Source organism: Symphalangus syndactylus, chromosome 19 (genome assembly GCF_028878055.3).
Source record: "Symphalangus syndactylus isolate Jambi chromosome 19, NHGRI_mSymSyn1-v2.1_pri, whole genome shotgun sequence".
In the NCBI taxonomy this organism is placed as follows: domain Eukaryota; kingdom Metazoa; phylum Chordata; class Mammalia; order Primates; family Hylobatidae; genus Symphalangus; species Symphalangus syndactylus.
Genome location: NC_072434.2, coordinates 68,809,616 through 68,832,135, shown reverse-complemented (window position 1 = coordinate 68,832,135; position 22,520 = coordinate 68,809,616). Strand labels below are relative to the sequence as shown.

Genomic DNA, 22,520 nt, shown 5'->3' with positions numbered 1-22,520 from the left:
GAGGCCAGGAGTTCAAGACCAGCCTGGCCAACATGGAGAAACCCCGTCTCTAGGAAAATACAAAAATTAGCTGGATGTGGTAGTGCATGCCTGTAGTCCCAGCACTTTGGGAGGCCAAGGCGGGTGGATCACTTGAGGTCAGGAGTTCAAGACCAGCCTGGCCATCATGGTGAAACCCTGTCTTTACTAAAAATACAAAAGTCAGCTGGCTGTGGTGGCATTTGCCTGTGATTCCAGCTACTTGGGAGGCTGAGGCAGGACAATCACTTGAATTTGGGAGGTAGAGATTGCAGTGAGCTGAGATTGCGCCACTTTACTCCAGCCTGGGCGACAGAGCGAGACTCTGTCTCAAAAATAAAATAAAATAAATTAAAAAAATAGATCACACAAAGCTAGTATGTAGTGGAAACCTGGATTTGATCTTTGATCTGTGGATGCTACGAACACTTGTTCTTTTTTATCACATCATACAAATCCTTCATCCACTTCTTAGAGGGGATGGAGGGTGGTGGTTTAGTCACAGCAGCCAGACATGGAGGGGGAAAGATTTCCATGTTCCCTCCCATCCACAGGGGAAAGAGCAGGATAAGGTTTTGCAATGAGGGGATACTCACGCTTTGCTAGAACCCTTCTCAGGATGGTCTGCAGCTCAAAGGCAGAGATCTCTGCATCCTGTGGACACATAAACAGAGCATAGTTATTGGCCCCCCATGGGAGCTGGATGAGCACAGGGCACTACCAGTGCATTAGGTAGGCCTCGGTGCGGTCCATGAATGTGCATTTCTAACAAGCCCCCAGGCCATGTTGAGCCTTCTGTCCCCAGACCACACTTTGAGTAGTACTGCCCCATTCTGGCTTTTAGATACAGTGTTTTTGGTTTGGTTCTTTTTAGAACACCCAGGCTGGGCTGGACTGCAGTGGTATGATCCTAGCTCATTGAAACCTCAAACTCCTAGGCTCAAACGATCCTCCAGTCTCAGCCTCCCAAAGTGCTGGGATTACAGGTGTGAGCCACTGTGCCCGGCCTAGATACGGTGTTTTAATGTACAGATGCAGTAGGGAGAGTTCATTCACCATTTCTTTGCTGTAGAGAATATAAATAATAAATACTCCCCTCTACCCATGTTTGTGGTCTTTCTTAACTTAATTCTCTTATACCATTCCTCTTATCTGGCATGTCTTCTTCATTCTTTAAAACTCAAAGCTCAGACTTCCTGTAAAACTGGCGAAAACCAGCTGCCTCCAAGACTCAGCCGGCCCTCCTCTATGCCCATCATGCCAGGGCCCCTCATGGGCTCAGATGTCTCTATCCACTTATACGTATTTGTGTAACTCATGGATAAACTCCTTTGTTTAAACCAAGATTGAGTGCAGTCATTTTTGCCTTTTGGGGTGTGTATGTATGGGATTCAATCAGTGGGGAAAGAAGACTCTCATGGCCCCTTTCCTTGGGAATCTAGGAGGGAGCAGAGGGTGAGAGGCCGGTGGAGGCGTACAGCAGATGATGCCTGGCTGAGTACTTTGATGGGTCTTTAGGTCAGTGAAGGGAGGCCCAGATGAGCTCAATGATTGCAAAGTTCCTCCACATAGTGAAGAAACAGGACTTTTTTATTTGGAGTTGTTGGGAAGAAAGAGGGCTAAATAACTTTGTGATGGGACTAAATGGCTGAGGGATTTTTTTTAAGAACAGGGAAGCGGCCAGGTATGGTGGCTCACACCTGTAATTCCAGCACTTTGGGAGGCTGAGGTGGGAGGACTGCTTGAGCTCAGGGGTTTAAGACCAGCCTGGACAACACAGTGAGACCCTGTCTCTAAAAAATTTAAAAAAGTAGCTGGGCATGGTGGTATGCGTCTGTAATCCCAACACTTTGGCAGGCCAAGGTTGGAGGTTGTTGAGCCCAGGAGTTTCAGAGCAGCCTGGGCAACATGGCAAGACCCCGTCTCTACAAAAATAAAAATCAAATAAAAATTAGCTAGACATGGTGGTGTAAACCTATAGTCCCAGCTACCTGGGAGACTAAGGTGGCAGGATCTCTTGAGCCCAGGAAGTGGAGGCTGCAGTGAGCTATGATCACGCCACTGCACTCCAGCCCAGGTGACAGAGAGAGACCCTGTCTCTAAAAAGAAAAAAAGAAAAAAGAGAACAGAGAAGCCTAATTCAAATACTCTGTTGCAGGTTGCCTGCATTCTTGAGACTTGAAACACTTCCACCTCCCCAAATCCTTTGTGGAAATCAAGGATGAGGGGCCAAGTTTCATGCCTCAACTGGTGTAGAACAGAGAAAATAACAGTCACAATGTGAGCCCAGGAATCCTAAGGAAGGAGGAACACAGAGTCAGGGCTGACCATGCAAATGGAAGCCCCCAGCAGCACGCGGAGGTCTCAGGGAGGACATACGCAAGAGGGCTGAGCTGGAACCCGACTGCCATTTGCTATTTCTCTTTGCTTTTGTTCAGTTTGTTTCCTCTCCCCGTTAAACTAAAGTCTCCTTGGGGACACACACTGTCTCTTCCTTTGCATCAACCAGAGTGCATAACATCATTTTTGGGAATATTTACCTCTCCTGCCAACTGGGCAAACAGTCTCCTGAATCCATCGTCAATGTCATCCTCGCTGATGTCGAACTGGAAGGTGAGGCAGAGACATGAGAATGCATCAGAGCAAGGCATGACAGCAAGTGTCTTCCCGCCCTTCCATGGCAGCCGCCTCCCACTCCCCTTCTCTACCTCTCCCTGGGGCCCGAATTCTATGGTGATTTGGGTTAAGATCAGGTATAGTGTGAAGAATTAATATAAACTTTTTTTTCTAATTAAAACACAAGAGGGAATGTAAATTATGTGGGAAGGAGTAATATTCTAATTTTTTTTGAGACGGAGTCTCGCACTGTCACCCAGTCTGGAGTGCAGTGGTGCAATCTCGGCTCACTGCAAGCTCCGCCTCCTGGGTTCACGCCATTCTCCTGCCTCAGCCTCCCAAGTAGCTGGGATTACAGGCACCTGCCACCACGCCCGGCTAATTTTTTGTATTTTTAGTAAAGACGGGGTTTCACCGTGTTAGCCAGGATGGTCTCGATCTCCTGACCTCGTGATCTGCCTGCCTCGGCCCCCCAAAGTGCTGGGATTACAGGTGTGAGCCACCGCACCTGGCCTAATATTCTAATTTCTCACAGAGGTATCTTCTCTAGCATCCAATTAAAATGGCCTTTTAGGATCTATTCTAGTGGGGACTCGGGAGCATAAAGACTAGCTGGAATGTTGTGGATGGATTTTGACAGTGGCTACACAGCCCAATAGGCAAGGGACTGGCCCATGCCCCCAGCACAGAGGCCAGAGCTGATGCAGGTAGTCGACTCTTGGATTCCCAGTACCCGGCTTTATCCTTAGTTTCAGGCTTTGTTCTTGAAGTCCAAAAACTCTTGGAGTTTTTTTTTGCTCCCACAGAGTGGGTGAAATTCAAAGAGTTACAAATACCTCTTCAAGATTGGCCTCGATTTCATCATCGACAGCTCTGGAAATAGAAGGAAATTATGTGTTACTGGAAGGCAGGTGAGGGCAAAAAGGAAGTGTTGCAGAAATCACTGCTAAAATGGAAGTGCAGTGCTAAATCCAGCAGGGGGCACGTGGGGTGGGGCAGGGCTGCCGTGGGGGGAGGTCTTTGTATTCCAAATTTCTGTGATAACACCTCCCCTAAAGAGCAAAAATTTCTCTGCATTCCAAGTTTCTGTGATAACACATCCCCTAAACAGCAAAAATAAAGGCAGAAGTGATCTGAAGGAAGAGTCATGACCAAAGCAACATGGACAGCTGGAGATTTTTGTTTGCTAGTTTTTGATCTTTATCAAATAGGACAGCCTTCGCGTGTAGTGTGGTGTTGGTCCTAGCCTTAAGGAATAGCTTCTAAATTCCACTTGAAACATCCTTTACCAGCGTAGACTTTCACACTGAGAATCATGCAGTGCAAATCATCGCCTACTTGTTCTGCCTCAGGTTGGAGAGGTGGGCAGCGCGGAGGCCTGTGTGTCGTTTCAGCCAAAGCTCAGGTCAGGCAGTGGTTAGTTTATCCTGTGCACCGCCCCTGTGTCCAGGGCCAGGTCCTTCTGCTCCATAGTGAGGGTAATCAAGCTCAGGAGGGTCTTCCCTGGGCCACTGCAATTTTAACTAAGTGACCAAGAGTCCTATCTGCAGGGCCAATGCCTGGCGGAAGGAAAAGGGGACCTCTTGGTGCTGATCATTGGAATCTGGAGCAGAAGGATTAACATCTTGGGACAAGGAAGTCAGAAAGCTTTGAGAGGTGGGGTGTCCTGTTGGGGTAGGGAGCTCACCCTGGAGAGAGTTGATGGGTTGAGGCTTCCCTGGGAGACTGGGAAGGGAGTCGTGTGACTGGCAGGGAGAGTAGTGGGTTTGACAAAGGACAGTGTCATTCTAAATGCCACCAGGTCATGCTCCTATTTTCTTGCCATTGAGGACTAAGCTGAACACACCAGGCTTCCTCTAAGCATCCTCAGAGCTGAGAGGAAAGGTCCCTTCCCCCGTGGTAGGCTTTAGCAAATGAAGAGAGCCTGTCGGTGGCAGGCGGGCTACAGCTGTGCTTTGGTGGCATTCATTGGTATGCAGCTGCCTGGCATTGCTTTGTCTCCCTTCGCCATGGGAAATTATTTCTGCATCATGCATTATCTTGGGGCAAGGGCAGTTCCCTGCCTCTACCTCCCATCGGCTCTTCCTCTACAGGAACCAGCAGGCCAGGTGGCTGACCCAAGCTGAGCACCTCAGACACACTCCATGAGACCTTTAGACCTGAGCGCATGACCCAGGGTCCGAAGGGTCATCTCACACCCTGGTCCTCCAACACATCCTTGGCTCCTGTTCTTCCTAGCCTGACCCCCTACCTCCCATCAGTTCTGGAGTCTCCAGTGGCCTTTTGATGAATTCCCTTTAGCTTAAATCACCCAAGGTAGATTCTGCCTTTGCCAATCAAGCGCCCAGCTGAACATACATGGTTGAGGCAGAAGTCAAAGTGGCAGAAGCCATTGTGAATTGAGGCCACCTGGACAGTGGCAGGAAATGGTGATGTCAGCCACAAAGGGTTCCCAAACATGTGGGATCCCATGAGGAAGGGGAGAGGGAGCTGGCGACATCATGACTATAACAGGGAGAGGTTCTGGAGGTGGGAACCGTTGAGGTGGTTCCCACCTTACACCCTTGGTGGTTCTGCTAGGCCAGGTGGCCTGGAAAAGCAAGGATTACACCAGCACTGCTCAGCTTTCTTCAAATGACAAGACTGGATTCGTAGTTTAACATTAAAGTACCAACTTCAGAATTCAGAGACACACTTATGAAATTAGACCCTGCAATTCACTGTACAGCCAACCCTTTCCAACCAAAAATATCCACAGTGGCTTTTTCCATTGTTTACCTTACTGTAACACTAAAACTTCCTCAATCCATCAAATCCCCACACTAGTCCTTCGAGGCGGGCAGGTGCTACAGAAAAAGTAACTGACATTCAGGGGATGAAAGAGCTCTCTAGGGACCGAGGAACAGACCAGCGGGTAGGGACAGGGAAGGGTGGGGAGAGGAAGGGACCAAACCACCTACTGGTAGTCAGCTTTCTTTTCAGAAAAGACCCGGATGCAGAAGTCCCCATCCTTGTTGGGTTCGAAGGTGGAAGGCACGAGAATGTACTCCCCTGGCGGCAGCTTGAAGCGGTTGAGCACCTCCCGGAGGTTGATGAAGGTGTCTGAGCGCTCCCTGGCGCGATTTGTCAGGAAGAAGTTTTTGCTGAGGTGGATGTTGGTCTGCCCACTTAACTGAGGAATAAATAGAGAAACATGGGGGTAGATGAGGGGAAGCCTCCAGGCAAATGTCATTTTCATTCATTGAGATAAAAGCAGCTGGGTAGTGTGGTGGCTCAGTCCTGCTGTCCTGGTGTATAAGGAGGGGAGGCCAGGTGTCGGAGACCAGCCTGGGCAACACAGGAAACCCTCATCTATATAACAACAACAACAACATTAAAAAAAAAAATAGCAGTACAGTGACAATGCCTGGGTCATTTTAGATAAAAAGCAAACTTTTGTTAGGTGCAGTGGCTCACGCCTGTAATCCCAGCACTTTGGGAGGCTGTGAGAGGATTGCTTGAGGCCAGGAGTTTGAGACCAGCCTGGGCAATGTAGTGAGACCCCTGTCTCTGCAAAAAATAAAAATATTAGCCAGGGGTGGCAGCATGCGCCTGTAGTCTCAGCTACTCAGCAGGCTGAGGTAGGAGGCTCATGTGAGTCTGAGAGTTCAAGGACGGCAGTGAGCTATGATCACACCACTGTAGTCTAGCCTGAGTGACAGAATGAGACCTTGTCTTAAAAAAAAAAAAAAAAAAAAAATGGCAAACTTTCTATCAAAAAACACAAATGCCTGCTGAGGAACTCGGAAGCACATGCCCACAGGGGGTTTCATATCCATTCAGCTCTGCCTGCAGAGCTGCCCAGTCTTTCCACACAGTGTTCCCAGCCTTCCTCTAAGAGACTCTCAGGCAGGAACAGCGTCCACATGGCAGGGACCTGGCTCGGTTCTACGTGGTGTATGACGCACTAATAAAAGCAAAGACAGGACTGGGGGCAGGGAAAAAGACAACCCAGCTTCTAAACCAAGCATGATCCACCAGACCAAGGCTGCAGCAGCATCCAAAAGAGCCCGATGTGCTACCAGTTGCACTGCCTTGCTGTGAAAGAAATGTACTACAGGTGGGTCAAAGTGCCCCGTGTGTCTACTTTAATAATCGTGACCTTGGAAGTCAAACAGCTACCAGTTATCCCATCTGCTTTAGCCAGCGGTGACTGTGGGCCCAAATGCTTTCGCAAAATTTAAGTCATTCCACGGTAGTGTAGTGAGGTGGATGGTTGACCAGTGTTACTGAAAAATAAACTGAAATGCAGCCAGGCACCGTGGCTCATGCCTGTAATCCCAGCACTTTGGGAGGTTGAAGGGGGTGGATCACCCGAGGTCAGGGGTTCAAGACCAGCCTGGCCAACATGGTGAAACCCCATCTCTACTAAAAATACAAAAATTAGCCCGGCGTCCTGGTGCATGCCTGTAGTCCCAGCTACTTGGGAGGCTGAGGCAGAAGAATCACTTGAACCCAGGAGGTAGAGGTTGCAGTGAGGCGAGATCACGCCACTGCACTTCATCCTGGGTGAAAGAGCGAGACAAAAAAACAAAACAAAAACCAAAAAACAAAACAAAAAAACCCCTGAAATGCAGAGAGGAGCTGTAACGTGTCCAAGGTCACACAGCCTGGGAACTGGGTCCTGGTCTCCTCTGTGCTCCTGCGTTGTCTTCTAGGACAGTCTGCAGGGTTCACCTTTTCCCTGACTCAGTCTGCTCCTAAGAGTGACACAGGACTCTGTGAAAAGCCTCCTACAGTCTCAGGATCATGGATTTTCTGCCCGGAACCAAACCCTATATGGGCTCTGCCAGGTCACAGGGAGGCAGCGGGTCCCACAAAGACTTTCCAGAAATCTTGCCCAGAGCTTAGACTAGTGGGATCTAGAGCCTGGGCAACTTCAGCAGGGCCCAGGGGTGGCCAGGACTCATCCTTCACAGCCACCAGCCCCGGCCCCGGCTTCACGACGCTCCTCAGCTCCGGCAGTCTAAGCCTCTTGCTTTTTTGGTGACCTGAGCACCCCGGGACACGGGCCAGACGTACCTCCTCCGGAACCTGCAAAATAAAGGAGACACAATTCAGATGCCGGAAAAGCAGTGTGAGAAAATGCATCTCTGTGCTCTTCTCTTTTGCTGCCTCATTTTCTCTGTAGCATTAGCGATATCAACTAAGTCAACTGAGTAACTGTTTTCCAAGGAACTCAAAGCCTCTCCAACACTGAAGAAAATCCTCTTATGACACGGCAATCATGTTGATAAGCCCTCACCTCCGTTCCTAACTTGCAGAGCATAAATCTGAGGCATGGAGATGTGAAGAGACTTGTCTAAGGTGGCAAAGCCCATATCTGCCTCCCACACAGGGAAAGAGGGCCAGGCGGGCCCTGTTGGAGGAGGCAGCAGGCGAGGTGAAATACACTCGGGGCTAGGAGCCAGCAGTGCCGGCCTCTGTCAGCCAGGTCCAGTGGTCCGGTCTGCATTTCCTTGAGCAAGTCCCCTCTCCTCTCTGGCCTCAGTTTTCTTATCTCAAAAATAGGACCCAGTGATCCCCAAGGTCCTTCCCAACTCTGAAAGCCCATGGCTGCATTTCCAAGCCCATAAGGTGGTGGGAGGGAAGCTGTGTATCACAATTCCATTTGCATTCTCCTTAGAGCGATTCTGTTCTGGATCTGAAGTCCTCAGCTCCTGTTTCAGAGACCGAGGGGTTTGGGCCTATGTGCATTTTTACAACTGATGGTGTTTGCCCAGCTCCCTTTCTCAGGTGGGTGAGCAGGTAGAAGTCAGTGTTCCATGGGTGGCAACATTGCCAGTGGTGAGCACAGAGCCTCCTCTCCTGACACCTCATCTGGATTCTCCCAGAGGTGTGCCAGGAAACTGGCTCTTGGGAGAGGGTGGAAGCTCTGATTTGTAGTATTTGCCACTTTCCATGGTGTAAACACGTCCCCGCCAGGGCCATTTTTCAGGCTGCCGAGGTGACCTCAGCAGACATGGGTCAGAGAAAAGAGATGGGCTTTGGGAGTCGGGAGGAGCCAGCTCCAGCCCATCAAACCGAAATGCATCCCCAGTCAGTGCCCTAAAGCCTTCCTTGCATCCCTCTCCTCCCACGGCTACCTGCAGCCCACGAAAGCTCTTTCTTGTTCTGCAGAAGGGAGTGGGGAGAGCCCAGGGGCCCAGCGTGTTGGGTGAGTTCTCAGTGCCCCAGCCCCAGCCTGAGGGTGGAGAGGAGGCTGCAATGTGGCTGTCCTCTGGCTGTGGCTCAGAGTGAAAGGAAAACATCAGACAGCAGGAGTCTGTGTAGGGATGTGGGCTCCAGCCAGCAGAGCCCTGTGGGGAGCATCATGACCAATGTTCCCCCGTCCCCAAGCTCTCCACCATCCAGGCCAATGCTTTTGATGAGCTCTGAGCAGCTGCACCCATGGACTCAGTCCTGCCCTCATAGTATTGCCTGATGTGGCCCAGTATATTCTGTTCTTTGTAGATGGGTGGGCTGACCAGAATGCCAGGCCTGGAGGATGTGAGAAGGGATGTGGAGGCCATTTGAGAGTGGAACTCCCTAGAGGCTGCCTGTGGGAGGCCCGTGAAGGGCTTAGAAGGCCCCACAACCCAGACCCACTGCAGGGGCCTCCCTACAGGGGCTACTCCTGAGCCTGGCCAGGCTGGTAGTTTTGCTTTTCCTTGGCCAAGCTCCCTGTCTGGGATCCCATCCCCAGTTCTGCCTCTGGGGTCAGCTATCCATACAGGGGCTGAGATGAGCACAGGGGGAAGGGAGGGCAGGAGCCCCTGCGCTCTGCACCTCGTAGATGCCGAAGCCGATGGTGTGCATGTCCTCGCCCATTTTCCTCTGCCGCCGTCGGTGCTTCTGAATGAGCCCCACCAGGAAGGTGCAGCCGCTCTCCCCATCTTCCTCATCCTCATCCTCCTCCTCCAGCTTGATCAGGTACTGAGGGTTCATCCAGAATGTGTCTGCAGCCAGAAGGGGGCAGAGGTGCCCAGCCCTGAGCAGGAATGCATGGGGCTGGGGGGTGGCCCTGGTCTTAGGCTTGGAGGCTTCTGAGAGGGATGGAGATAAAGGGAGATGGTGGGAGGTGGCAGAGTATGGCAGAAGATGGTGGGAGACGGTGGGAGATGGCAGAGGATGGCAGAAGATGGTCAGAGACGGCAGGAGATGTTGGGAGAGGCTAGGAGGCAGGAGACACCAGGGTTGGGGTGCAGACTGCAGGCTTTGTCAGGCTGGGGACGGGTGGACAGTAGCTGTGGAGAGAGGATGACCTGCACTTGTCTGAATCTAACAGGAACCTACATTAGAAACTTCCCCTAGCAGTTCTCTCTCTGGCTCGAGGCTGGCTTGTCTTGGGGACTGGTTTGTCACCCTGGAATGCGGGGTGGTTAGAGCTGTGGCTTCCCCTCATGGTACCTTCTCTTCACTGGGCTCTGATGGGGGGTCTGGGGTGGGGCTCGGCTGGCCTGGGGGACTCCGGGATCTGCTCCCTGCACTTGCCAGTCTCCGCCCCCAGGTGAGCCTGGAGGCCAAGAACATCCTGTGTATAATTCCAGACTCTTTCTTGTTCTGCGTCCCCTGTCCTCTCAGGCCTATTCCCTTGCCCTGCTCCTGACGTTTCTGCCCTCTTTACTTCCAAAACCTGTTTATTTAAAAAATTTAAGATTCATTCATGTTTAAGGGGAATTATGCTAATTGCCTTTCCATACCTAATGGGATAAAACCCTAACTGTGAAATTAAAGGCAGCATCTTGTGTAGGGGTTGGCAGCTATGGCCCCGCAGGCTGCCGCCTATTCTTGTAAATAACGTTTTATTGAAACATAGCCACGGCCATTCGCTTAAGTATGGCTGCCTTTGGGTTATAGCGATAGAGTTATTAAAGAGACTGAGTGGCCCACAAAGCCAAAAACATTTGCTATCTGACCCTTTAGAGGCAGTTTTCCGACTCCTGATCTAGTGGGTAGGAGGGGTCCTTTGTGGGGGGCAGAGGGCCCTCCCAGCACCTCTGGGACTACCACTTGGTGGCTGCATACTTGAGGTGAAGGTGTCAGAGCCCCAGAGCTGTAGGCCAGCTAATTCCAGTCTGACTACTTGCTCTGTGGCCCTGGTATGCTACTTAGAGGCTCAGCTTCCTCATATGTCACAGAGAATCACTATGTGACCATGACCTGCTGCCATTGTACTTACACAGTGACTCCTCAGTCAGGGGGCCTGGGTTCAAATCCCAGCACGCTCTGTGGCCTTCGGCAAGTCACTAGCCTCTCCAAGCCTCGGTTTCCTCATCTTAGAGATGGAGGTGATAAGAAAGTGCCTGCCTCAGAAGTTTGTTGGGAAGATTAGATAGAATGTTATGCAGGCTGAATATCCCTTATCTGAAATTCTTGGGGCCAGAAGTGTTTCCTATTTTGGATTTTTTTGGATTCTGGAATATTTGTATATACATAACATATCTTAGGGATGGAACTCAAGTCTAAAGACAAAACTCATTTCTGTTTCATATATAATTTATACACATAGGCTGAAGGTAATTCTATAGCATATTTAAAATAATTTTGTGCATGAAACAAAGTTCTGACTGCGTTTTGACTGCGACCTGTCACCTGAGGTCAAGTGCGGAATTTTCCACCTGTGGCATCATGTTGGGGCTCAAAAAGTTTTGGATTTTGGAGCATTTCAGATTTCACATTTTCAGATTATGGATCCTCACCCTGTGTACAAAACACTTAGGATAGTTCCAAGCACTGAAGGTGTGCCCCATGATTGGCAGATGTCATCATGTTCAGACAACTGCTGATGGACTAAGCCATGAAGGCAGAAGAATCAAAGGGCTCAACAAAGGCTGGACCAGGGGAGAAATCTTCACCCCATCTGGGGCAGGGCCCAGTCAACATTTGCTGATTGAACTGAGTATGGGACAACAAACAGGGCCCGATATGTGGAGGGCTCCCTGGGTGCAGGGGCAAGGTTCTCTTGCAGGCTCGGCTGCCTGGGTGTGGGATGCACAGAGTAGCTCATGGCCGTGAAGTGGGATTGAGCACTGCTTCCGTGAGCATGGCGGAAGGTCGTGGCTGAAGGTCATGATGGGTGCCAGGGAATCTAGGGCCTGGAGAGGACATCACAGAAATAGCGGCTGTTGGGTTTGTCCTGGGTAGGGCAGGACGTAAGGGATTGAGAAAGAGAGCAAGCCTCAGGGAGAAGGAAGACAGAGAGGGTTCCAGTGAGCAGAAGCTGCCTCCTGGGGCTGCTAGGCTGAGGTGTGGTACACAGGGTGGGGTAAGGGGAGCTTTGGCCTTTGGTGGCCCCGCATTGCAACAGCCCTTACTTGGGTAGTTCCTGCAGCCTCCCGCGGTGGAGCCCCGCCTCCAGTTCCCATCCATTTTGGTGAGTTTCCACTTCTTGTAGGTATCGCTGGTGAGGGTGTCTGGGGTCAGGTTGCAGATCTCCAGGCGGGAATAGTGCCTCAGGAAGTCACTGAAAGACATCCTGGGAAAAGCAGAGACACAGCCATCGCAGGTGATAAGAGGACACACTGGTAAGCCTTGACTTTCCACCAACGCCAGACCAGGAGCCACCCAAAACCAGGCAGAGCCACTCATTAGAGCTGAGTGGGTGGGCACCAGGCTCAGAATCAGAAGGCCCAGATTCCAGTCCTGGCGCTGCAACTTTCTAGCTGGGTGACTTTGAGCAGGTGACTTAAACTTCTCTGAAGCTCAGAACTCTCATCTGCAAAAATGGGAGCCGTGCCCATCAAATGTGACAATATATGGGCCCCATTTGATAAAGAGCATGTTGTGTCCGGGTGCAGGTGGTTTTAGAGTGGCACAGACACACAGACATGTGGGTCCATTGCTGCTCACTAAGGGACCAGTTTCTTAAGGGGCTGGGATGAGTCTCCGGAACCTGGGGGAGAAAGGCCCCATCTTTCCCTTGTTTCCTGGGATCTGAACGTTACCAGAGGAATTCCTCTTAGCCTTTTTGTGAAGCTGCTTGGCTTATAAACCCCATTGTCAAGATGGACTGTTGAAGGGCTTAAAAATTTCTTTATTCAGGCTCTTATAGTGAACTTAAAATAACAAAACCAAGATCCCACACCCCCGTGTCCTCGACATGGTAAACTCACTTTGGCTGACACTCTTTCTTATTAGCAGTTTTCTAGTAAAGAACATTGGGGCAGACAGAGCTTTCCCTGAAGCCTCCACTAATCTTACCAGAATTCTCCATCTTCATGCCGTCTGGTCAGCCTTTCCCTCTCCTCTGGGTCTATAGTGTTCCAACTTGGGCAGCTGGAAAACAAAGTAAAGACAGAGGCATTAGTGTATGAGGATTTCTCCCCAAAGGTCCCCAGAGTTGAGGAAGAGGGACATCTGCTCTCACCTCTGAGGGCTCAGGCTCCAGGAAGGGGGAAAGTAGCCCACATCTGGCTAACAGCTGCATTTAAATACTCTTACAGCACTTTAAAGAGTATAGAACACTATACAGACGCAAACCAGGGAGCAAAGTGAGTGGGTGAGTTGTGCTGGAAGACAGTGGCAAGGAAGAGTCCAGAAAATGAACACAGTCCATTAGAGGGAGATGGAGTAGCTCAGATCAGATGCCCAATTGAGATGGGCCTGGCAGCTCTTTTAGGGGCAACTGAAGATCTGATAAAGAGTGTCTGGCCTTGGCCTCTGCAGCTGGCCTGGGAAGCCTCAGCAGGTGTCTCTCTGTCCACGGAGCAGAAGGACCTGGCCCTGTACACAGGGGCAGTGCGCAGGGTAAACTAACCACTGCCTGAGCTTTGGCTGGAATTACACACAGGCCTCTGTACTGCCCACCTCTCCAACCTGAGGCAGAGCAAGTAGGCTGAGGTTGCCACAGCAGATGCACAAACAAGTGTCTACCCCAAATAGTTGAGGGTTCAACATACCTACCAGTAAGCCCTGGAAATCAACAGAGGGATGTTTCTCTGGTCTTTGGTACAAAGTTCATATCCCTGGAATAGAAGTGCCTGGGGCAAGGTGGGGTGTATTTTTTTCCCTGAAAGCCCCATAGAAGGGTGGATTTGAGCTGGGGAAGGGGTGAACCCGGAGGCAGTGGCAGGAATGAACTTCACAGGAGCAGCTCGGGGCCTGGAAGAAGGCACTCAGGCTGCTGGAGGAGTGTCCTGGTTAAAAGACCCTTTGAGGGGCCCCTGCCCACGGGTCCCTGTCCACGTGGCCTGGGCTCTCCCGCCTGTATTTCTCAGCATAATGCACATGTCTTCTTCTCTCACCCTCTTCCCAGAGCCCCCCCAGCACAAAGCACCCCCGCCTGGGGCCCCGAGGCCTGCGCCCTCCTCACTTGTCATTCCACCGCCCTGTCCACTCCACTTCTCCCCAGGGATTTCGGATGCGGATCAGTTTCTGTAGGCTTCCGTTACTTTCAACCTGCAGGATTAGATAAAAGGGAGGAGGAAGAGGTTGAGTTCAAGCCAGGGCTATGAAGGCTTGGGCCTCCAACCCGCTTCCGCATGAGCCAGGAGGTATGGGGGTGAGGATGGTGGGGAGGATTTGAGGGTTGAGTCCATGTATGAGGGACGATCACAAAAGCTAGAGGGGGCTTGGCACCCAGCTCTCTCACTGCTGCCCAGCTTTGGAAAATGAGAATTAAAGCTACCAGGATCCGGCTCTTGAGGATGGGGCTGTTAGTGCTTCATCTCTGAACTTCAGCTTAACTGACTAGAATAGGATGCGCTTTCAGTAAAGGAGCTCAGGGAAGCTTTACCATTTGTTGAAAGATCATTGGTGACAACAGGCACATGCAGTGAGTGAATCTGGATTGAGTCCTGGACGGGGTAGGGGTGGGTCGCCAGAAAGGACATTTTGGGCAACTGGGAAAATGTTAATATGGACTTTATAATAGATGAAACTACTGAATTAATGTTTATTTTCTTAGGTGTGGCAACAGTAGAGGAATTATGTAAGAGAATGTCCTTATTCATAGGGAATAAATGCTGAAGTATTGAGGAGGGAAGTGTCATAATGTCTGCAACTTACTTTCATATGGCTCAAAAAAAGTGCACACATAGATGAAGCAGACATGGCAAATGTTAGCAATCGGTGAATCTAGGGGAGTGGCAATTGGATAGTTATTATGTTAGTCTTTTAACTTTTCTGTATATGTGAAAATTTTCAAATAAAAAGATGTGTGTGTGTGAGGGGGTAGTTAAAAAAATCAAGGTTAAAAAAAGAACACTGGACATGCAGAAGATCTGGGGTCTAGACTGGGTTCCGTAATTAACAGTGAACTCGAGCTGCTTGATAATTTTTTTTTGAGACAGAGTCTTACTTTGTCGCTGAGGCTGGGGTGCAATGGCATGATCACGGCTCACTACAGCCTCGACCTCCCGGGCTCAAGTGATCCTCCCACCTCAGCCTCCCGAGTAGCTGGGATGACAGGGGCATGCCACCATGCCCGGCTAACTTTTTTTGTAGAGACAGGTTCTTGCTACATTGCCCAGGCTGGTCTTGAACTCCTAGGCTCAAGCGATCCTCCCACCTCGGTCTCCCAAAGTGTTGGGATTTCAGGTGTGAGCCACCATGTCAGCCCATAATATTTTCAATAACAATAGTGATCACAACAGCAAGGACAGCTACCTCCTTATATACGATGTGTGAGGCACCTCTGAGCACTTTACATATATTAACTTGATTGAATCGCCACGACCTTCCAATGGATATTATTATTATTTCCATTTTTTGAATGCGGAAACTAAGGGACAGAGAGTTCCAGTAACTGGCCCAGGCCACACAGCTGGCAGTCAGATTTGAACATGGGCACGAATACTTTTATGAGATCAAATGAGAAAGCACCTTATAGAGTATAAAACACTATGCAGATGCATTGTTTTAGTTTTAGCTTATCAAAATAGTAAGGTCGTAACTGTAAAACCGGGTAAAATCTAAAACAAGTAAAACCAGGGCCCCTGGCGCCGGCCACTGCGGCCACCAGGGGGCAGCGCGGCGCACCCGGCGCCCGAGCTGCAAAAGGGACGCGCTTCTCCTCCCGCGCGGAACTTCAGGAGTGCGGGGCCGGAGTGGAAACTGGACCACCATGGGGCCGCGTGGGCCCCTGGGCATCACCACAAACTGTGCCTGTGGCCATCGTGTTAGGACAGAAGGACCCCTGCACATCTGCGCCGGCCGTTACCTCCTCGGCTCCGGTGACCGAGTACGCGTGCCCCTTCACCAGCTTCTGAAACGTGATGGCCTCCGAGTCCGCGGCGCTGGTGATCTGCAAACATGGCAACCGTCAGACTGGCCGCACCCGCTCTCCCTTCCTCCGCGACTCCCTCGCTCCCTCGCTCCTGTCCTACTGCCGGGCGGGACCGCGGGACGCACTAGCGCAGGGGCCGAGGCCTGGGGCCGGAGGCTCAGGGCTGCGCTTTCTTGCACTTGGAGAACCTTTCCTACCGCGTTCAAGTGCTGAACGCCGAGAATACCAGAGAAAAGGCGGAATGCAACCCTCTCGCGGAACGAGCACACGCATTCCCGTGTGAATAGCACATCCACAGATTTCTGCAGGCTGGGAAGGGCGGGAAAGGGCGCACCGCCGAGAGAGGGCCGGAGGGGGTCCTCGATGGCGCAGGGCTGATACCGGGACAGCCTTGAGTGGCCCAGGGGCACTGAGCACACCCTCGCCCCCACCACCAGCCCGGGCTCCGTGGTCTGGCCCAGCCCAGCTGTAGGGTTTATACTAGGACGGTTGTTTATTCCGGTCTGAGTCAGAATTTGCTTCTGTTTTAAGAACGCCTCACAGCCTCTCCTTTCCCCCATCTATTCTGATGAAGGTTGAGCCCGGGAAGAAGGGCTGGAGCAGAAAGGGTCTTCTGCCTCAATGTGTTCTGTTGATAAACTTTGAGAATTCCTGCCTAGGGAGTCTGACCTAGATTTTGGCTCCAAAAGGCAGGGCTTCTTATCTCTGTCCCCCGCAGAGACCAGAACCTGGATGGGACAGGGCTCAGAAGTTGGGCACAGCCTTTGCTCCAAGGCTCCTGGGCACAGTGCCCACCTCCCATCCCCTGGCGAACGTTGCCAGCAAGGCTATTATGAGGAAATCGTTCCTACTTTTCCTTCTGAAGTCTCCCACAGGCCTATTAGCTCTGCAAGAGTGCAGGAGAAGGCTGCACAGCACTACAGATGGAGGGGAAGGTGGCAGGGGCAGGAGGTGGCAGGGGCTCCCAGGGAACCTGTGGTCAGAGGGGTGGGGGTGATTCAGAGCAGGCGAGAGTGGCAAGTGGGCTGAAGACAGGGCTGGAGGCACCATCACCCCATCCATTACACCCCAGACAGCTTGACTTTTGCCTAGCAACCCTTGGCTTCCAGGTGATGAGCAATAATGGTAGACACTGGGGTGCTCAGAAACTGATACCTCCAAGAGATGGCACTTTGAAATGCTAAACTGAAGAAGCCTCAAGATATCTCTGACCTCCCCTTTCCTTCTGTCTCTCGATCCACTCTCCCCCAAAGCACAGGAGGAAGCTATTCTCTGAAGTTCCCTCACCTGCCTAAAGTCTGGACCTGCCAAAGATGAAAACAATGACCTCTGGTCTTTTCCGTGAGTCGTTATGAACTGAACTCATATTGCAGGAAGAAAGACAAGTCTGTCAACATGGCTAGACAGACTTGTCACAAACCACTGTCTGCTCTGCAGGCCCAACAGACTTTATCCCAGACCATTTATGTTCTTTAAGCCCAATGAATTCCCCTAAGAGTCATTTACAACATCCCTAAAATCACCCACACCTCCCCATCTCCCTTCCCCTAAGAGGAAGGGAATATCACCCTCTGTATCTCAATCGTGGTAGGGAAATCTCTTGTGATTCTCCCCCGTGCACATTCATACATTTGTATGCCATTTCTTATATTAGTCTTCCTTTTGCCAGTTGATTTTCAGCGGACCTTCAGAGGGTGGAGGGAGGTCTTCCTTTGGCCCCTACGTGGACGAGGGCTGCATTACGTTGTACACAGGAGCAGTGTGTTCCCTTGGGCACTGAGGGAGCCTCCCTTCAGCAAGAGCAGATGGGGTGAGGCTAGGGAAGGCAGCCTTGACTTACGTCGATGGAGCAGCCAAGGAGAGAGCCTTTTTGCAGAGCTTTCTGGATGATCTTGAACAGGTTGGGAGGGGGCTTCTTCAACTCATACCACTCAGCAATGCCTCCAGTGAAGTCTTCGAAGCCCTCAGTGGTGGCACCCCCTGAGAGCGCTTCATAGCATCCGTTGATCCTACAAGAGGGGGTTAGATGCTGCCGCTACCCTTGACACTACTGATGCTATAAAATCTCTCAAATACCCACCCCCTAGTACCCTCTAGATTTGATGCTCCAGGGACCCCCTGCTCACATTCTCCTTGGCCTTGTTCCCAGCTCGGGGTGCTCAGGAGGGCAAGGTATTGTGTCCACAGTTACCATTTCCCTGGTATTTTGTGTTTTAAAGAAAATCTCAGGCTGGGCACGGTAGCTCATGCCTGTAATCCCAGCACCCTGGGAGGCCGAGGCGGGTGGATCACTTGAGGTCAGGAGTTCAAGACCAGCCTGGCCAACGTGGCGAAACCCCGTCTCTACTAAAAATACAAAAAAATTAGCCAGGCATGGTGATGCATGCCTGTAGTCCCAGCTACTTGGGAAGCTGAGGCAAGAGAATTGCTGAAACTCAGAAGGTGGAAATTGCAATGAGCCGAGATCGTGCTGCTGCACTCCAGCCTGGGTGACAGAATGAGGCTCCATATTTAAAAAAAAAAAAAAAAAGATTCTCATAGAACCTTAGAGTCAGAAGGACCTTAGTGATTTTCTGGATGAATCTCCTGTATTGATTCCTTCTACATCCTGACAAGAAAGGGGAGGTCTACTAATGGGTCGTTTGGCATTGATAGCTTAAAAAAGGACAATTCAATAATGCAAGCAGTTTCCCTGAGAAACAGGCACGGTGTTGGCAAGGGCTTAGTGCTCCTGACTACTGATGCTGGAGTCCGGTGGCTTCCCTGACTCTAGTATTGAGCAGTGGGACTTAGAAGCACCCCTCAGGCCCCAGGTTCTCACAGCTGACTCCTCCTTCCTGGATTGGGACTGTAAGAAACAGAAATCCACTTGCTGCTCTAAAGTGGGGTCACTTTAATGGAAGGAGCTGGGTGGCACAGCCAACATGGGGCCATTGTGGAGAGGGGCTGGCGTGGGGCTTCTTACTGAGAGTGGGCAGCCCTGAGCACTGGACAAACTCAACTGTGGGTAACCTGGGTGGGAAGCAGCTGTGGGGAGATGGGGAAGCCATTGCTAATCAGTGACATCATCTATTCTGGGCAAGTTTCCTACCTCTGCAATGAATAGTTCTGCCCACTGGCAAAAACTCTGCTTTTTTAAGTTGATACAAATGTGTCCTGTCAAGGAAGTAGAGCTCCTTCTCAAGGCCAGCACAATCAGTACCATAACTTGTTCCTGTGCATTTGGTTAAAGATGGTGATAGCCGTCATTTATCAGCGTACAGTGCGGCCAGGCACCCTACATGCACTATCTCCTTGCATTTAGAGCCTAATTTTGGCCAAAGAAGTCCTTCTATAGAAAAGGACTTCCACTCAAAGTAGTCCTGGAATAGTTCTACTACACCCAACTGATTTTTGTATTTTTAGTAGAGACAGGGTTTCATCATGTTGGCCAGGCTGGTTTCGAACTCCTGACCTCAAATGATCCACCCACCTCGGCCTCCCGAAGTGCTGAGATTACAGGCATGAGTGAATTTTTTGGAATCCAGGGCACTGGGGGAAGGCCGTGGGGCCAGGGGAGGCATGACAACTTACTTGGCGTACGCCTTCTCCAGCAGGGCGCTCCAGAACTCGCTCCCCTCGGCTGAATGCACAAAGAGCAGCTCCCCGTCCTTGGTGGGCAGCCTGTCGTCCACCACCACCTCCACCCACTCGCCGTATTGCCAGAACTGCAGAACAAGAGAGGTGGGCTGCAGGAGGAGTTGGTGGCAGCACTGGGACTCTGAGCCTCAGCTGCCTCTGGCTCCCCTTGCCCTGATCCCCGGGATAGGTTCCATGAGCCCGTCCTGGGAGGAGGTGCTCCCTTAACTCTCCTCTGCAGGCCAAGTCCTCACTAAAACAGTGAAGACAGAGGCGCATGTCCATCCCTTCAAATCCACACCCGCCTCTTTAGCATTCTGCCCTGTACCTTAGGCTGTTTTTTTCTTTTCTTTTCTTTTCTTTTTTTTTGAGACCAACTCTCACTCTGCCCAGGCTGGAGTGCAGTGGCACGATCTTGGCTCACTGCAACCTCTGCCTCCTGGATGCAAGTGATTCTCTTGCCTCAGCCTCCCGAGTAGCTGGGATTAAGGGCACGTGCCACCACACCCGGCTAATTTTTTTGTGTTTTTAGTAGAGACAGAGTTTCACCATGTTGCCCCGGCTGGTCTCGAACTCCTGGGCTCAAGCGATCCACCCACCTTAGCCTCCCAACCTCTGCCTCCCAGCTTAAAGTGATTCTCCTGCCTCAGCCTCCCAAGTACCTGGCATTACAGGCCTGCACTAGTATGCCCTACTGATTTTTGTATTTTTAGTAGAGACGGGGTTTCATCATGTTGGCTGGTCTCAAACTCCTGACCTCAAATGATCCACCCACCTCAGCCTCCCGAAGTGCTGAGATTACAGGCATGAGCCACTGCACCCAGTCAGCTTTTTCAAATATTATTTCTCATTTGCCAGCATAAAAGGAGAACTTTAACGTTTTTGTCTCAAACATCAAATAATACAGTTTTTTTTTTTAACTTGGGAATTAGTTCCTGAACACCTTGCTCTACCTCCCTTTTGCATGTCCCAAGAAATCCCCCAGGGCCATCCCAGCCGGGTCCCACATCCTAGCCACGGGTAAGCCAGGAAGCTTCCTGCTCTCGTCCAATGTCCTTTGTAGAACAGCATTGGTCTTGGGAGTCTGCAAACACCAGGGACTGATGAACCCAGCCAAGCCAGGAGACTGTTCCTAGCCCCCTGGACCTGTTGAGGAACCACTCGAGCCAACCATTAAGTTACCTGGAAGTGAAAGATCCCTGCATAGTTTTCCTGGAAGCTCTGGTTTAGGGGGACGACTCGAGCCAGGATTTCTTCATTCAAGGTGAGGGAGGCAATGGCTGCCAGCAGCCAGCAGTCACCTGTGAACACAGCACAAGGAGCTCTTATCAGAGGGTCTCAGAACCGGGAGGATGTTAAAAATCTTGTCCCCACCTCCAGTGGCTTAAGGCCTAAGACAACCTGTGAATAGACAGAGTGAAGTTTCAGGCAGTCCCCCATCTGAGGGGTGGGTCAGAGGGTTTGGGTGCTATTAGGTTGGTGTAAAAGTAATTGCAATTTTTGCACCAACCTAGTATTTTGAGGGAAATGCAAAGGGAGAAATGTTTTTGCTGTGTTGTGGCTGGGCAGAGATGGGAAATTTCATTCCCTCAAAGACCCAGAACTCTGGTGGCTGAACTGTGCCCTCAGAGCCCAGCCTTGCACCTGATTCGCTGCAGATGCTCCACAGTGAGAGAATGAAACCAGCGCAGTTGCAGAGGCTTCTGAGCACACAGGCTTTGAATGGGAGTTTGAGCTGGGTGTGGTGGCGTGCACCTGGAGTCCCAGCTATAATATTAATACTTGGGAGGCTGCAGCAGGAGGATCCCTTGAGCCCAGGATTTCAAGGTTGCAGTGAGCCACGATTGCACCATTGCACTCCAGCCTGGGCAACAGAGGGAGACCCTCATCTCTAAATAAATAAACAAACAAATATATAAAGGGCAGTTTGAGTGAGAGAAAGAAAACGTAGTGCTAGATGGGAAGGGGACAAACGTTGCACACCTCCTAGGAGGAAGGTCCAAGCCAGGAAAAGAGGCTCCGGCAGGGAGTACAATCGCAGGAAGTAAGTAGGGAGCAGTGCAGATGGAAAAGCCCTGAGTCAGAGGCAGAAGGCTGGACTGTCCCCAAGGGTTTCTGTGCGGAGGGGCAGAGGTCACTTCAAGGGGTAGACAAGGATGGGCACAACGAGGTGGGGAGCTGGCCAGGCAGCCTGGTCCCTCTCTGAGCCTCAGGACCCTCCCCCATGACATGGATAAGTGTGAGGCATAATGAGAGCAGGTGCGTAAGCACTCGGCACCCATTTGGTGCCAGCGCTAGGTTCTCAGCACAGCAGGCACTACAATCATTTCATGCAGTTAGAAATAAGCTGATGCCAGCAACAGCACCCAGATGGTTTGCAGGGAGGGGTCATCTTCACCACAAAACACAAACAAAGGGGAGGGGGCCTGGGAAGAGGATGAGGAAGTTTACTCCATTCTTAAGGAATGTGCACTTTCCTACAATTTCCTGTGACAATAATGGGAAGTAGCCTCAAAGGAGTTTAATTCACTGTTGGATTTATTTTCGCTAATTGACAGCTTTATTAAAAATGTTATTGAAGACTAGGCGCAGTGGCTCACGCCTGTAATCCCAACACTTTGGGAGGCCAAAGTCAGTGGATTGTTTGAGCACAGGAGTTTGAGACTGGCCTCGGCAACATGGTAAAACTTCGTCTCAACAAAAAATACAAAAATTTGCCAGGTGTGTTGGTGGACACCGTGGTCCCAGCTACTTGGGAGGCTGAGGTGGGCGGATCATTTGAGCTCAGGAGGTAGAGGCTGCAGTGAGATGTCATCATGCCACTGCACTCAGCCTGGGTGACAGAAGACCAAGACCCTGTCTCAAAAAAAAAAAAAAAATATATATATATATATATATATACACACACACACACACACACACACACATATATAATATGTAATATATGTAATATGTTATTATTATATATATCAGTAACATATATATATGTTATTGAAGTTCACTGAATTCTTTGGTTTTGTTT

General features: G+C 50.7%; 1 protein-coding gene across 1 annotated transcript in view; it reads right to left on the bottom strand.

Moving 5' to 3' along the window:
• Nucleotides 1-22,520, bottom strand: part of CAPN2 (calpain 2) — a 62,365-nt gene that overhangs the window by 9,320 nt on the left and 30,525 nt on the right. The window contains exons 3-15 of the mRNA XM_055233807.2: nt 20,681-20,799; nt 19,454-19,587; nt 17,721-17,889; nt 15,815-15,898; nt 13,967-14,052; nt 12,856-12,930; nt 11,970-12,130; nt 9,442-9,611; nt 7,696-7,707; nt 5,595-5,806; nt 3,471-3,507; nt 2,559-2,624; nt 615-672 (exon numbers count right to left, since the gene is read on the bottom strand). Of these exons, the coding sequence (XP_055089782.1) occupies nt 615-672; nt 2,559-2,624; nt 3,471-3,507; nt 5,595-5,806; nt 7,696-7,707; nt 9,442-9,611; nt 11,970-12,130; nt 12,856-12,930; nt 13,967-14,052; nt 15,815-15,898; nt 17,721-17,889; nt 19,454-19,587; nt 20,681-20,799 (1,383 nt within the window). The remainder of the gene's footprint in view (nt 1-614; nt 673-2,558; nt 2,625-3,470; nt 3,508-5,594; nt 5,807-7,695; nt 7,708-9,441; nt 9,612-11,969; nt 12,131-12,855; nt 12,931-13,966; nt 14,053-15,814; nt 15,899-17,720; nt 17,890-19,453; nt 19,588-20,680; nt 20,800-22,520) is intronic.